The sequence below is a fragment of the Eucyclogobius newberryi genome, unplaced genomic scaffold (genome assembly GCF_026437365.1).
Source record: "Eucyclogobius newberryi isolate DKJ021-1_F unplaced genomic scaffold, fEucNew1.0.hap1 SCAF_19, whole genome shotgun sequence".
Lineage (NCBI taxonomy): Eukaryota > Metazoa > Chordata > Actinopteri > Gobiiformes > Gobiidae > Eucyclogobius > Eucyclogobius newberryi.
Window position 1 is genome coordinate 23,923,787 of NW_027315823.1, and position 16,687 is coordinate 23,940,473.

Genomic DNA, 16,687 nt, shown 5'->3' on the forward strand with positions numbered 1-16,687 from the left:
CCTACACACAGGGACCAGTATCTGCTCTTTGGTTCCAACCACCCACTACAGCACAAGCTGGGTGTGATCAGAACCTTACAACACAGAGCTCAAGGTGTGCCCACCAGCTCAGAGGGCAAGAAGAAAGAGGAAAAACATGTCCGTAATGCCCTCTCAGCCTGTGGTTACCCCGCTTGGGCTCTCAACAGAGTGAAGAGAACCAAGAAGCAGGACAAAAGGGAAACTGAACAGAGAAGGAAGGGTGTTTCTATCCCTTATGTGTCTGGCCTGTCGGAAAAACTGCAGAGAATTTTTAGACAACACGAAGTCCCTGTTTATTTTAAACCAGGAAACACTTTAAGACAAAAACTGGTTCACCCTAAGGACAAGTTGCCGACTCAAAAACAGAGCAATGTAGTTTATTCGATCCAATGCAGTGAAGAAAGCTGTAAAGAACGGTACATAGGTGAGACGAAACAGCCTCTACACAAGAGGCTTTATCAGCACAGAAGAAATACAAGTTCAGGACCTCAGAGCGCCGTGCATCTCCATCTTGAAGCCTCTAATCACTCGTTTGAAGACGGTGAGGTGAAGGTTTTAAGCAGGGAGAAAAGATGGTTTGAAAGAGGAGTCAAGGAAGCTATTTTTGTTAAAAAAGAAAGACCTTCTTTAAACAGAAATGGAGGGCTAAGGTTTAATCTTCCTGTAATTTATAATGGGTTACTGAACCCCTGGAAAGGTAGAGGACCAGGACCAGGACATTTAGATGCTAATCAGGTACTCAGGGTGGTTGAGCCAGGGTCTCACAAAGACAAAGAGGATTCTAATAGCCCATTAAGATTCTGAATAGGCTAGCTCGGTAGATACAAGGGGGGAGTTTCTGTTGAAACAAACAACTCTTTCTACTTCAGGAAGGCTCCTCCCAATGGGCGGGTCTTACCACAGAACAGTATTAATATCGGAGTTCTCGATCTAAATTCTTTTATTGACAATGACTCTTGGATGAGAGTCGAAACGTCTACTTTTTCAAACTGAGTCCAGATGACTACAACTGAAGCTTTTTCTACCTCATCTAGTCACACTTTATCTGCACATCTTTCCTCTTTGAACCGTAAACAAAGACCACAGCAATGAACTGTAGCAATCAATTTAAAAGGTGTACTATATAAGGGGGGTCACTTGATTGTCTCCATGGAGATGTTATTGCTTTGCCTGGAATGTTCCGTATGGTATTCGACTTATCCATCTTGCATTTATCATATTTCTATTGTGAAAATACCTCCACAGATCTGTAACATGGCCTGAAATAGATAACTTTAATGCCTCACTGTGAAACATTCTTGACGAATCGACAAAGCAGGTGGCGAGCACTCAGTTACTCATTATTACCGGATTGTCAGCATGATTGATGCCCAGAATGAAGACAAGCTCGGACAGGAAGAGCGCGACCGTCCCGTTGTTGATGATGCTGGTTTTGTTGCTCTGCATGGCCCTCAGACTCAGGAGGAAGATGGAGGTGAGGAAGAGGAAGCCCAGAGTGACTCCCACGGTGCTCCACGTCAGGATTTTGACTGGCAGGATCTCGCCGTTCTGACACAAACCACACGCGGTCACAACACAATCAAAATGTAGGGTTTTTAGACAACTTTGTATGAATGGGATCTCGAATACACATTTATACATTGTTGAATAATTTTGTTTTTTGTGAAACATAAAATGCATGTTTATTGTATAAATTATGAAACCAATCTACTTTACAAACAAAAGCTATGTGCACAAGACAGTCCAGACAGTACATAAACTATAAAGTAGGATAAAATAGTAAAACAGAATACAAACGGTAAAATAGAATAAAAACGGATTCAATCAATGTTATTAATAAAATAAGACAGTAAAATAACCAATAATTGTATTTACTTACAAAGATTGAGATGAGCATATACTATTCTTAATGGAATTGATTTCACCAAAAGAAGTTATTGCACATTTACAATGGAGTTTTTTTTGCATTTTTTAACACATTTATAGAATTATTATTATTATTATTATTATTTTGTTATTCACCTATAATATCTGCTGTCTCTACATGTCAAATTAAGTAATATCAAATCAAATCGGGATTATGTGGGATTTTCAAAAACTTTTCCTAATTAACTATACGGAATTATGCCATTTGATGCTGATTTTACTGCTGTTGTGTAGCACTTTGGAGACCCTGTGTGTGTAAAAAATGTGCTATATAAATAAAATTAGACTGCATTGACAGGGACGCTTAACTCTTCTTTTTGTAAGCATTTTGGGCTCACCTCTCTGCGTGAGACGTCCATGAGCACCGCGAAGCTCGTCATGTGGTAACACTGACAGCTGATGTGAGTGCTGTTTCTGAAAACCACCTCACAACCCTTCGCCGACCAGCCTCCGCTCCCACCACTGTCCAAAACACAACACGCTTCAGTACCGGCTTTCTCACATGACCCTATGTGTGGTCAGACTTACAGTATGGTGTGGTTCCAGAAGACACAGATGGGTTTAGAGCGCTCCTCTGTGGCCACCAGGCGGAACTGCACTGTGATGGGTTTGTCCAGCGCGTGTTGAAGAAGCTCGTCGTTGTCGTGGACGGTGATAGTGACCACGGGAGTGTTGATCACGGGGCGTTTTGGAACTCTGGAGTGGAAACAAAGAGGGTTTAGAAGAGTTCCCGTCATTTAAACGATCACTTTTATCAATCAACCTTTTATTCGAGCCCTTTACAACACTTCAGAGCAGGCCTGGGTCTACAGGGGAGCAAAAAGGTGGATTGCAACCTAATTTAAAAGGGTTTTCGTGTTAATGGAAGAGTATTATCTTTTCACTCCTTTGATACTCGGATGCCGCCTCAGTCGGGTTGGTTTAGACCCCGGGCCTGCTCACGGGGACCAAAGTGTTTTCCAATAAAAACCAAGGCAATACAAACTGTGCATAATAAGTGCTTTAGATTTACAGTGATTCTACACTGGTCGGATGTACATAGTGGTGGTATAGACAAAAATGTATATCTCAATATTTCTAAAACAATATTCAGACAATATATTCTCAATACAAAAGAAACGTGTTAAAACATGTCTTTAAATGTATTCGTTGAGGTTTAATAATCAGAAAAATGTGAAACCTCTGTAAAATGATCTAGAAAAATGCAGAAATATCACATTTTATATTTATTTCCAAGTTGACAACATAACTTCCTTTCATTTTCGTTGTTAATTAGCTCTTTTTATAGCATTTTTCACTTAAAATTTCTTCAAAACAACATTTACAATAATGTTTAAATTTCGATTTATTGCCCACCTCCACCTGTACGTACTTTAGGAAATGAAGTACATATTAAGAGTGAACATATTTCTAGTCCTCACCGGAGACTTCTTTTGTCTGGGTCATAGTTTTCGGGCAGCAGCGGGGCCAGGCTGTGGAAGATGATGATGCTGGCCACGGCGTCCTGCTCGTCCTCGTTAGGGTGTCTCCTCTGGCGGGTCACAGAGCGGTTTTTCTGAGCGGGTTCAGGGAAAACGTCCAGGTGTCTGTGACCTTTGGTGTCCACTGGAGGGGGCAGGAACACCGAGTCCGGGAGGGTCACGGCCGTCTCCAGATCCACAGGGCGAGGACCTCTCATAGACTGGTACCGGGGCAGTTTAGCTCCAGCAAAGTTTGTCTTTTTGAGGCGGTCCACAGAGATGACTACGGGGCAAGAAATGGGAATAAAGACAAATCAACGAACCACTTTTAATAAGTAATTTTGGATCTAAAAATCAAAGCCTTAACCCGAACAATTAATTATTTTTAAATAATTCCAGCACAGGTGTAAAAACAATACTCAAATTATAAACTACATTTTGACAGTTTTTTCCTTTATTTTTTAGACCGTTAAAATAGTATCTAAAGCTTTAAGAGTTTCTTATCATATTGATAATAGAAGGCTTGCACAATGTTATAAAACAACATGTAACAATGTTGAATATCACAGTAATAACATAACTACCATATTATAAAAGCTAAACTTAAATAAAAAGCTCAATTTCTCTAAGAAATGTTCAATATGGTTAAACTCCAACTTCATTTAGAAATGATAATAAAGACAAACTGTTATTTTCATATCGTAGAAAGGGTGACAAGGTAATGCAAGGCTACGCAGAGATAATTCAGTGATATATTTTGAACCTTATAAGTAAAAGATGAAGACAAGATTAACCAAGATAAAGATTTTGTTCTCTGTAATACATTTCATGCCGCTGTTAAACGTACACAAGTTAGAAACATATATATACAGCATATTACATACTTATATGAGGTGTGACGATGGTGAAGGGGCTGAGGTAAGTCTTCCTCATGTTTTGTGCCAGAGTGTTGGCGTATTCCTCAAAGTGTCGCAGGAGCGCGGCTGTTCCTCCGTCCGAGCGCTGGATCAGGTCCCAGTGCGGCCGCGTCTCCGGGGACAGGATGGCACTGCCCACACGCACCAGATTCTGCCAACGCACAGAGTTCAGTGTGAAGAGATAAAGAAGACTGTTATGTCTCATGGTACAGAGCATTTAAAGTAAGTACGGACATCCAAATAAGATGTGTGAATGAATAAGTGCTAGGATTAAGTTATATGTCTATGTAAAAAAAAATAAAAAATCTTATTTCAAGTGTAGTAGCTTTTTTTCTTCTTCTTCCTGTTAATTTAAATTAAGTTAATTTTCTTTATTGAGACAGGGACAGAATATACACTATCCATAACAGGAGGGATGCTTTGTACCAGGTTCTAGCCAAAGTGTTAATTTCCACCAGTTGTCCCTGGGGAGGCTGATGTTATTTAGTCCAACTTATGTAGCCTATGCAGACACGGGGAGAACATGCAAACTCCAGGACCTTCTTGCTGTGAAGCGAGAGTGCTAACCGCTGTGCTACAAAATAAAGCAAGATATTTTACGCTCGTTCCATACTCAAATGTATATAATTCAAGCCCTTATTCACTTATCTTTTTCATAGAACTACATCTAAACAGAAGTCATGTCAAACCAACATAAACGGACTAAACATCTCCAAAAATATGTCCCATACTTATTAATTTAACCTTCATTAAAGTTTTTCCTGTTCACAATGTTGACCTGGACTCACGGTTCTCAAACCACGGACTAACTAAACCCTACAAAGTAACTTAAACTGGACTAAATACAAACAGGACAGGGCTTAAATCATCAACTTTAGGTAATTAGCTTATGTTCCAGGAGGAGTGGGACTTGCATCATCAGGAGCAGATTCTTCTTCAAAAATGACAACAGAGTGTAAATTAAACATGGGTTGAAGGTTCTCCACTGTCAGACAGCTCAATGTTATGTGAGCACTCCTATAAAAGACCTCAGCACACTCTTAAAACAAGAGCGTGCTAAAACAGACTGAAAATGGTTGTTAATGCTCAAACCAAATTGCATTGATTTTTACACCAATGTTTATTTTATTGTATTAACCTTTATGTAACAGGTAAAACCCATCTTTTTCAAGAGCGACCTGTTCTTGTTTCTTTAATTGTGAACATTTGCTGTATTATTCTTATCATTACTATTATTATTTTAACTATAAGGTGTCATACCTCGGTAAAGTGGACGTCCTGAGTGGCCGTGAGGTTGAATCCCTGCTGGAGGCTCTCGTGCTCTAACAGTGTCTTCGTGAGGTGGTAGGCCACTTTGACATCGCTGCCAAAGTACTTTTCCGTGTGAAGAGTGGCATTGGCCAACATGGCTGCCGTCTGCTGAACGCGGCTGGAGTCCAGCAGAGAGGCGTTCCGGCTAAACTTTTCTGTCTGCACAAAAGACAAAACATTAAGACATCGTATTTATGAATTCACAATAATAACAATTTTATTTCAAGGAGACATATTGTTTCTAAATATTGCAGTTTACGACGAACAAAATGTAAAATAATCTTTTATTTGTTATTACTGTTGTTGATTTTATATGATATTGTGTGCGCTTGTACTGATGAATTTGAGTGTTGGGATTCATAACGATTAAATACAATATAGTAAAACAATTAAAATCAGTAGAACAAGTTCAAAGTTAGTTAAGTCCGAATACGAATCCGAAATTATTCCCATTTGTCGAAAATTCAGACATCGGAACTTGTTCTGGTGATTTGGTGCCACACAAACAACAAAACATTGAAGAATGAATACTGAACGGCACGATCTGTACATAATAATATATAAAGTTATGTAGTAGTGCAATAGGAAGTGGTGGTATGTACATAATAAAATCTAAAGTTAGGTTTGTGTCTGCTAGATGTGAGAACAGGAAGTAAAAGAGGTTTGTCTGCAAAAGTGAGTTTTCAGTCGAGATTTTGAGTTATAGATTGAGAATTTGAACTGATATGCACAAATGCTGATGTTTTTGTGTAATTACCAGGGCTTCCAGCTTGCTGAAGGTAACACTGGTGCAGTTGAACAGATTGGGAGGCAGCCAGCCCTTGTGCTCGTCACAGTGGCGAATTGCAGTTCCTAAAAAGTGAGAGCGAGTCGACACATGAGAGGTGAGAAATAGACTGCTGCCGAGGAAGAGCTCGGGGCGAGTCACATTCACTGCCATTATTATTATTATATCATTATTATATGGTAATTTGACATGCCACCGGGAAACCGTCTTACCCAGTGTTCCCTTGGGACAGTGCACCGCAGCTGGGAGACCAAACTTAGTCCTTGGCCACCAAATTCCCTCCTCAATGGCCTGAGGGCAGCTGTCATAAATGACTGAGGGAGGAAACAAACAAGAGGAGGAAAAGACCATTAAAACTGCAATTACAGCTTCAAGAGATATTTTGTTCTTATAATTTTAATAACGAAACATAACTAAGTAATCAAAAAGCAGAATTTCATCACATTTTCAACAAGGCTAAACCAAACCTATATTTAGAATTAAGGATAAACAAAACAATTGGATCATTTCATATTTTAGATCATAACATTATTATAACTGGACATGGCCAGAACAAACAAGAACTGGAATAAACAGAGAACACTATAATTCAATCAGATTTCTGGTGTGTCTTTACATGTCCACAAGAAATCTGATCATCCTGGTGACATTTGTCAGTTAATCAGAGGATCCTTACTGTTGTATTTGGAAAACAAAGTGCAATGAATTCATGCATTTTAAAATAGCCCTTTCAATCTTTAACATTTTTTTTTTTTTGCATAATTTCTTTGACCAAACCTGCACAGGTGTGAACAATCAGCGAGAAATCAGATGTTTAAATGACATTTCAACAATCTGATAACCACAGAAATCAGATAACGATCAGATTTTCAGTGTAAACATAGCCACTGGCACATATATTAATATCGATAACTTAAGTTTCATGGCTTGACAACTCTCGCTTCTATTGTGAATATCTCCCAGATCTATTTTGCGCCTTGTGCGAGTGATGGTTTTGCCTGCTGACCTTCGCAGCCGTTGGGCGACACCTCGGCAAAAGGGTTGTCGCAGCGGTCACACTGGCGCCCGATCACGCCCGGTTTGCACTGGCACTGCCCCGTCTCTCTGTCACACGCCCGCGAGAACGAGCCCACGGGGTAACAGTCGCACAGCAGACACACGTCGCTGCCATCGGGACGGTAATGGTTGTCCTGGAAACAGCGATGGAGACAGGAAGTGAGCACGAACACACACAGACACACACACACACATATATATATATATATATATACACTGTATGCTCTGGATGTATATTTATGAAGCCACGAGCTGTCGGCCGTCACTTGGTATTCCAAGAGCGGCGAGGCCTGTCGCTCGCAGCTGCTTGTTAAAAACATCTGTTTGCCGCAGGCCGTGTTGGTAATGATGACCCCAATACATATTTACACTGTGTCCTTCTGTGAACTGCCTCAGTAAACTACAATCAAACTACAATCAAACTACACAGAATCACTTTGAATAAACTGAGGGTTGACGATAGGATTACATTCATAAGTTTGCATTTCCAGGAACATACTGCCGTAAAACTAGACAGTGTGTTTAAATTAGTTATATAATTATCAAAGTATTGTGTAGTAAAGCTATGATCCAATCCAACTTTATTTGTAGAACACCTTAAACGCAACAAAGTCGAACAGAGAGCTGTACACACAAATGCTCATAAGACAATGTAAATAACAGAAACATTACTACTTATGTTAAAAATCCAGAGAGGAAATGTGCGTTTTTAAAAGAAGCGCTAAAAAACAAAGTTATTTAATTTGTCTGAGCTGCACAGGGAGCTCAGGCCAGAGTTTTGGCCAAGCAACAGAAATTATACATTATTATTTACATTTTGCACTTGCTTTTATTTCTAGTAATTAGTTAAAAGTAGTAGTGGTAGTTAAGATAAGATAAGATAAGATAATCCTTTAATATCCACACAAGGGGAAATTTTGTTGTTACAACGCAGTAGAAACAGGAGGAAAGGACAGATTATAGGAAGTTTCAAAACAAACTCTTAATAGAACTCTATGAACAAAAAAAAAAAAAACCTCTTATTAACAAAGCTCCTCTCCTATCTTAATAGGGAATGGAGGGGGGGAAATAAAATAAAATAGATAATACAAATACAAAATAAAGATAAAAAAATCAGATAATAATAATAATAATAATAAAATAATGATAATAGAATAAAATTAAAATAAAGTCAAAATAACTAGCACAAGACTAGGTAATACCATTAGCAGGTAAGTAAACCGTATGAAAAACAAAATAGAACACTCTTATTTACAGGTATTGCACATGGTTGATTCAGTATTGCACATGAATATGATGGTATTGCACATGGTAAAAGTGAACTGTGTAACTTTCTTGTCTCTATGGTGATTCTATTATCGACATTAAACATATGAATCTCCATGGAGAAATGTAGGTGGCCAAGTTACAAGTCAGATCGCCAGATTTTTTTTTTTTTTAGCAATTATAAAACATTTATTTTAATGAATGCAAGGTAAGGTATATAAGGTATATATAAGTTCAATGCCATACTGTGGGACATTCCAGGCAAAGCAGCACGGTTTCCACGGAAATAAGCAGGTGACATCCCTCAACCAGAAATGTCAAATAGTTGAGCTCATTTTAGTCTTGGTTTGGTCCTGTTCTAGTCCTTGTTTAGTTTCAGGTTCAGTCCATGCTAGTGAACACATCGTTAGTGATAAATCTCAATTAAAAAAACAGTTTTAGTCATTAACAATAATACATTTTCTGACCTTGCAGCGACACTCTCCGCTCGTCTTGTTGCAGTCGGAGTCAAAGCCTTTGCTGGTGTCACAGTTACACGGGCCGCACGTCTTATGGCCCCACCAGCCTCGGGGACACGGCAGGTCAGTCCTGGACAAACATGAGAAATCAAGTCCAGCTCATGCCTTTCCATAAAGAGCCAGGCATTATCAATACAATGTGTGAGGATGTACTTTTTCTCGCAGTAATTTCCAAAATAATTGCTGGGACAGTCACACGAGTATCCGCGAGGAGAGCTGGGTTTTCTGGTACAAGTGGATTTGTGCTCGCAGGGGCTGAGGCTGCAGGCGTCGGTGCAGTTTGAGCCAAAGTAGCCTAAAAATAGAAATTATGGACACCAGTTAAAAGACCCTTTAAAATGCTCTGGATCAGAATCTTCAAAATCACAGAATGAAAGCAAATGAAGGCAAAATGAAGTGAATCCTAAAACACTTTCAATAAATAAGTGGCATCAGAAATAATTGATAATGATATAATAATGATTTATTTTATTTGTTTGTATAAATGAGCAAAACATGTACATTTCTAAGGTGGGAATGTCAGTTTGCTTCTAAAGAGAAGTCAAAGACAGTTTTCTAGCCATTACATTAGATTATTCTGTAACAATGTGTAGAACATGTGGTAAATTAAAGAATGCGTTTAAAGAAATTGTAGATAAAAGATCAAATTAAAGAGTAGCGTGAGGTCAACATTTATGTAAATAATCCCTCACTAAAACCTAAAACTCTAAACTCCACTGATATTCCACCTGATATAAACATGTAAAATACTTTTGAAAACAAGATATTGCTTGCACTTAAACAAATTGTTTTTATTGGCCGAAACCTATTTTCCATTGAAATTGCTCTAAACTAAAAAATGTAAGAACTTCTGCCAAAAGTAAAAATATTTCTTAATCACGGCAAGAACTGCACTTTGATATTTAGGGCCGAAACAAGTGAATCAATTAAACTAATCAATTATTGAGATGATTAACTCATTTAATAATTGAATAACTGGACAATACACAGACTCCAAAACAAGTCTCGTGCTGATAAAACAGGTTTAATGGATCAGACAAAGAAGGAATCACATAAAAATGACACAGGAAACGCTTATTTTTAATGATTTTGACGAAAACCAATTTTGTCTGTAGCCGAGTCAAATTGAGTAAAAACCTCATATTCGCAGATCCAAATGACTACTCTGTTAAGCGAAAGAGTAATAGTCATAATAACAATGATTAGCTGCCGCACTGTTGATGTTAAACTTTGGACTGACCAGCGAGGCAGGTGCAGGAGTAGCTGTCCCAGTCGTTGCTGCAGTAACTGTTTCTGGGACAGGGGTTTGAGGAGCAGGGGTCCGGGATGTTACAGCCTTGTGCCACATTCACCTTCCTGGCCTGGGACAGACTGAGAGCGCCACCCACTCGCAACCCCTGTAACATAATTTTAAAAAAGACATGGAAATCACAACAATATCAACACATCCTCTTTAACTTTAAAAGCCCCAGTTTGCTCTACAGTTAGTGCTGGTTTTGTATTGATTAATCTTGGGGATTTGCCATTATAATAGTTACCATGTTTTAATTACGATAGTGTGTAAATGAATAATAGACAGTGGTGGACGGTACAAAAGTAAAAGTACAATACTTAAGTTAAAAAAAAGCAGGAATCTACTTTCTACTTAACTACATTTTTGAACTGGACTGAAAAGTAAGTATTTTTCCTAATATTTTAGACCTGCTGAAATAATAGGAAACATCTTTATCACAATTTAACATTCTATTAGTTCTAATTGAATAGTTACAGGTGCACTTAAATAATTTCATTTTAGTAGATGTTTTAATGTGATACTTTAATTTTTACGTGTATTTCTTTTTTTGCTTCTGTATTTGAGATTTTACTTTACAAAAAGGAGTACTTTTTCCACCTCTGACAATAAACAATATTAGAGCAGCAAGAATAATTACAATCACATTGAAATTGTAATGGACAAACAGGCAAATAATAAAAGCAGCAGGCATAATTTCCTCCACAAACCACAAAATATCCTGTTTTATTCAGCATAAAAACTGATAATGCTGTAGTTCAGATCTGTTCAAACATTCATTTTGTCCATTATCTTGGAAAACTTTGAACAGAATCTTATTATAAAACCATAAATCACAAACTTAATCGATATTTTTCGCAAATCGTGCAGGACTAGACACAATAACATGCGGTAAAGGCTTCATATTGAAAAACGGACCTGAATACATCCACGGAAGCCTTGTTGAATTTTCCCATCAGGCATTGGGAAACCACCAACGCTCACTGCCTTCAGTTTGGAGTCCCGCAGCCTCCCATCTACCTCCATGCTGGCCTGAAACACAACCACAGCAGAAATGTCAGGCATAGTCAATGTGACATCCTGGTTATAAATGTCACAATATAATCATCAGGACTTAAGAAGGATTATACTATTTAAGAAGACATATATAACACCTGGCACACATTGTAACTTTTCTGGTGGGCGTTTGCCAGTTTCTCGTCTTCATGTAGATGTTATTGCTGGAACGTTCCACAGTATTATACTTTTACAGATATACATATGTTAATTGTTCAATGTGAGTGATTTTTTGTGTGAGTTAATATACAGTAGAAGACAATACAACTGCAATCACACATCCTGCAAATACAAAGTTGCCCCATTCATATCTGTGGCATTTAATTGTGGTGTATAAAGTGACAGACGCTCACCAGGTACAGCCCCAGGTCCACGGACAGAACCGCTTTGTGTAGATCTGATGCTCCACCTAAACTGCTGATGTCCAGCTGCAGATGATGCCACTCTCCGTCATTCACCAGGACCTCCTCCACGCGAGACAGAGTCGAATCCTCCCCTCGGTGCAGCGCCATCAACACGCTCCCAGCACGCAGCTACAGACGACACCACAGGAGGGAAATGGAGGCAGTGTGCAGTGAGAAAAAGAGGCAAGAAGACCACCAACAATCACAGGATGAATGACACTTTCACCCCGCTGTACACAAGACGGGGAAATAAATGGTTGCATTTCGTATTCCCACACTGGCGTCACAGTGTCAGCCATATAGAAGCTTTAAAATGTTGTTTCTTAATCAAGATCTGAATGATTTTTTGTACCTCAAGGGAAATTATTCAGTTGCTCAAAAAAATGCGTCGTGATTTCAAGTATTTTCTTTCTTTATTCTTTTTACTTTTTATTGTTGTTTGACATATTTAAGGGACGTGAAAAGGGAAAATATATACATACTAATTCTAATTTTGAAATAATGAGGGATTGTGTTCACTTTTCTGAACAGTCAATGTTATTCCCAAGCAAAAAACGGAGAATAAGGACGTTATTGTTTATGGGGAAATCCGTCATGTGCAGCACCACAAATGGCCTAAAGGGGGAGCTATGTCTACAAATTTAGAAGATTCACAACTGAACAACTGTCATTCACCAATTACATCAGACTGTGAAGGAGTCAAAATGAGGGTACTACCTTTAAATAAATGTTACTTTTCAATCAAGAAAACACCATCCACATCTGTGATAGTCTTTACAAACCATATCATTTGAACATTCCAAAAGAAACACTTTTACCTGCAGCGTGAGGTTGTGCTGCTGCCCAGATGAGATGTGCAGGAGCGTGGCATTCGCCTGTCGCGTTCGAAACATCAACTCAACGTGCCACGATGTCGACGAGGCTGCAATGTTGTTCCACTGCAACAAACTGTTCCCCAGAAACCTCTGCGGACTGGCCATCGCTGCAGCAGACGACGACGCAAAAGAACATGGTAAACAAAAGACACACGTTAATCACATTTTCGGATCACGTCGCAGCCTAAGCACCTAATGTGTGGCTTAATTACAGGGGGAATCATTTCTGTTCTGTGTTTGCGACTGGAAAATAGTGACGCTCCGATGCTTTTAACGCCCGCAATCATCTCTAAAGCGCATGTAAAGTGCAGGTAATTCACGTGAAAAAACATGAATTCCGCTGCGGTTTTGGCGAGACTGAGCAAAGCAGTCTAGTGAAATGGATATGTTATTACACTCGCAACGCTTTTGAGAAAGTGATTTGTGCTCAGCTCCGGATGGTAAAAAGCCACGTTAAGAGCCCGAGCTATTTAAGCATCAGGTCGAAAAAGACTGATTAGCCGCGGCCAATTAACCTGATGCCGATGTCCAGCTGTGAGGGAAATATGACTGTGGCGTGCTTCAGTGGGCTGTCGTGTTCTCTGATTGCACGATTCAGATTGTCTCGTAAGATGTCAACAAATGTGTTTCTTTCTTTCTTTCTTTGGAACATAGAAAGGGAATATGATCCACAGAGAGAACATACAAACATTTGACATGGTCCGGAACATGTATTTTGGCGTAATTGTCCCATTTGGTCTAAACGCTTTTCCAATTAAGTCTGAATGTAATTTTTTATGTCCATTATAATGTCGGTCCAGTCCTTGATCGTGGGTTCAGTCTTCCAGTTTTTGAGACAACCTGATGAGTGATCATCAACAGATTTATCATATTGAAAAGGATGTTTTGGATGTATCAAACTAGAATATCAAGTAAAAATACTGTCAACAATTAAAACTTTTCACAGCTAAAAGAGATGATTGAAAATAAAATGAACAGAAATATCTAGTGCAATCTCCCAAACAAGAGTATAGAGTGATATTTTTGCCCTTATTGTGGTTGATTTGAATAATAATACAAATAATCCCCCAAAATACTGCCAGTATAAACCACCCCATTTCAATTTTATTGGTACCGAATTTAACATCATGATTTCAAGCAAAGATCAGACGAGCCTCAGTCAAGTTATTTGCTGCTGTGTTCATGATTTGATCGTCAGTGAGCATTTTTCAGCAATAAAAAATTAAGGAAAGGTGAATTGTGGACTGAATTTATAAAATGAATCGGTAGTGTGTAGATTCTGGACGGTTCTACTCATGTTTTTGAGATTCTAATTAAAGGTTCCATTCACATTGACACACATCTACACCTCGAAATTGGGATTAAACTGAGACTAAAGATTAGGCCAGGACTAGAACACAACAGAACCAATGCTACATCAAGACCTGAGCGGTATCGAACCAGGAGTGCAAACGCAGCCAAAGATCAAGCCAAGTTCCCTCCCCTCCAGACTATGATTTCTGTTACACTTTTTATCCGTCACGGACACCATTTTTCCGCCGACACGACTCAAATTGCTGTGCACCATAAATCAGTAAACATAACAGCTGCGGCGTATCAGGTGGAACAAAGACACAGACATTGGAGAGCGCAGGTCCCGAAATATAAGCTACACATTTCTCACACATTCTGTCAGGAGTGCGTCTGCTTTTCGCGATTCAAAATGCGTCCAGGCCGTAATTACTCACGGCAGGAAGCCAAAATGTGACGCTATCTTTACTCCTAATATATCTTTCAAACGGTACTGCACGCGTTTCTGCTTTAAATATGGATGATTTGACGCCTCAGAGGGGAAATGATTGGGTTCAGTCGTGGGTCACGGTGACAGACAGATCATCTTGGAGGCAGTTTCCTCACCTCGCTCGCAGTGTTGCCCCCCGAACCCGAGCGGACAGTCGCAGCTGAAGGACCCCCACAGGTTCACGCAGGTGCCTCCGTTTTGACATGGGCTGTTGTTGCAGAAATGTCGTTTCGCCGAGCATCCTGGGAAGAAGTGAGAGGAAACGACAGACTGAGCGGATTGAGGCGGCTCGATCGTTGCTGGGTTTCACAGACAGACACGACGTATCCTTAGGTTTCGGAGTGAAATTGTTGTAATAGCGATTAACAATGAAAAGAAGAAAGACAGAAATGGCGCCCATAACAGGAAGAAGCCACGTGACTGAAACCTCATACATGTAAAAGCTCTATTGTTATACATTATCTCTAACGATGGGCATTAGCATATGTTATTTAAATGTTAATGTTGAGATTTGTAGGTAACAGATTAATGTGTGTGAGCCCTCTTTCACTCAGGAGTGGTTCAAGGTAGAAGGTTTCGAAGGGGTTTCATTTATACATTTTGATGATTTTAGAAGCAAAATTTGGTCTTTTAAAATCAATCTTTAATCCAAAAAATAGAACTAAAGTTATTTTTTAGGCAGTTAATATTGGTAATCGGTAAAAATCTTTAAATCACGATAATTTTTCTAACAATAATCGCTACACTCGAATTGATTATTTATTTGTATATTTGTGTGTGGAGTTTGTGGACTGGAGCGCTCGTTTCTACGCCAAGTTGTCTTTTATGGATCACAAACTAAAACGTAGAAAGTCGCATACATTTTTGTGCTGGATGTATGCTTTATGAATGAGACCGCTGGACACTGTTATTGAAATCAAGATGTTTCCCATCCAGAAGTCATTTTCAATCTAGTGATGCTGGCAAATAGCATAGTGTAATCTTGTATGTATTCGAATGTAAATGTTCACCAATGCCATTTACTTTGCTCTTACGATGAAAGGAAATGAAACATACGCGCAAATATGATGTAGTTACAATTAAATGTTGTTTTTTTCAACCAAAATAACATATAATTGAACGCTGGATCCTGTTTTTCATCCGACAGTGTGACAACATCGCATTAGGGAATCTAAAATAACAACAATTTCATTAATGGGACCCAGAGCTGAGGCAATAAACTATTCATAGCAGGTACAATCTTCATTCTTCTCTGTCCGAAGCTTCCTGCTGAGGCCATTATTGTCACACTTATTTTCTCTGCGCTGTTAGTTGCTTTCATTCAGCTCGGACGGTGAGCACGGAGCGACTGCAAAGTGGCCCACGTGTTCGGGACGCACTAAAGGGTCGTCGGGTACAGGTGACAGCGGCGCGTACCTGGAAGAGTGCCATTGTTGGCGATGAAGCCGGCCATGTCCACGTGCTGGCCGTCGACGCGCAGGTTCCTCATGCAGCCCACGAACTGTCGGTGACGAACGGGGAAGTCTTCCGGCAGTTTGGGGACGCCTCCGAGGAGCAGCGGGCCCGTCAGGTCCAGGGATCTGAGAGACGTGAAGAGATGAGAAGCTGGTACAAAAACACATGTTAAATTCATCACAGAGATCGCGCCGTTGACTCTGGAGATGAAATAAGCAGCATAAATACTCGAGATGCGCCATTTGCAAAACAAGTTTACTCCAAGTCAAAGCGTTGGGTGCAGTAAAGGAGGGAAATGTACAGGGATTATTTTAAAGGAGACATTTTGTGCTTCTTTTCCAGGTGCTTAGAGAGAACCCTAATAAGTAGACCAGCATTAAAATGTTGTTCATTGTAAACTGTAATATTGCAGAACTGATAAGCCCCGCCTCTTCATAGTGGCATTTACCGTATTTTCCAGACTATAAGTCGCACCTTTTTTCATAGTTTTGGCCGGGGTGCGACTTATATTTATACTTATATACTTATACTCCGGAGCGACTTATATGTGATATTATTTGCTAT

At 39.4% G+C, this 16,687-nt stretch overlaps 1 protein-coding gene across 3 annotated transcripts in view; it reads right to left on the bottom strand.

Moving 5' to 3' along the window:
- Window positions 1-16,687, bottom strand: part of celsr2 (cadherin, EGF LAG seven-pass G-type receptor 2) — an 84,032-nt gene that overhangs the window by 11,674 nt on the left and 55,671 nt on the right. For all 3 annotated transcript variants that reach the window (XM_072452257.1, XM_072452256.1, XM_072452255.1), the window contains exons 7-23: window positions 16,085-16,248; window positions 14,785-14,910; window positions 12,832-12,995; window positions 11,963-12,142; window positions 11,472-11,585; window positions 10,503-10,659; window positions 9,416-9,557; window positions 9,212-9,332; window positions 7,429-7,612; window positions 6,635-6,736; window positions 6,393-6,487; window positions 5,585-5,794; window positions 4,292-4,475; window positions 3,369-3,690; window positions 2,476-2,643; window positions 2,286-2,409; window positions 1,369-1,569 (exon numbers count right to left, since the gene is read on the bottom strand). In XM_072452257.1, the coding sequence (XP_072308358.1) occupies window positions 1,369-1,569; window positions 2,286-2,409; window positions 2,476-2,643; window positions 3,369-3,690; window positions 4,292-4,475; window positions 5,585-5,794; window positions 6,393-6,487; window positions 6,635-6,736; window positions 7,429-7,612; window positions 9,212-9,332; window positions 9,416-9,557; window positions 10,503-10,659; window positions 11,472-11,585; window positions 11,963-12,142; window positions 12,832-12,995; window positions 14,785-14,910; window positions 16,085-16,248 (2,758 nt within the window). The remainder of the gene's footprint in view (window positions 1-1,368; window positions 1,570-2,285; window positions 2,410-2,475; window positions 2,644-3,368; window positions 3,691-4,291; window positions 4,476-5,584; window positions 5,795-6,392; window positions 6,488-6,634; window positions 6,737-7,428; window positions 7,613-9,211; window positions 9,333-9,415; window positions 9,558-10,502; window positions 10,660-11,471; window positions 11,586-11,962; window positions 12,143-12,831; window positions 12,996-14,784; window positions 14,911-16,084; window positions 16,249-16,687) is intronic.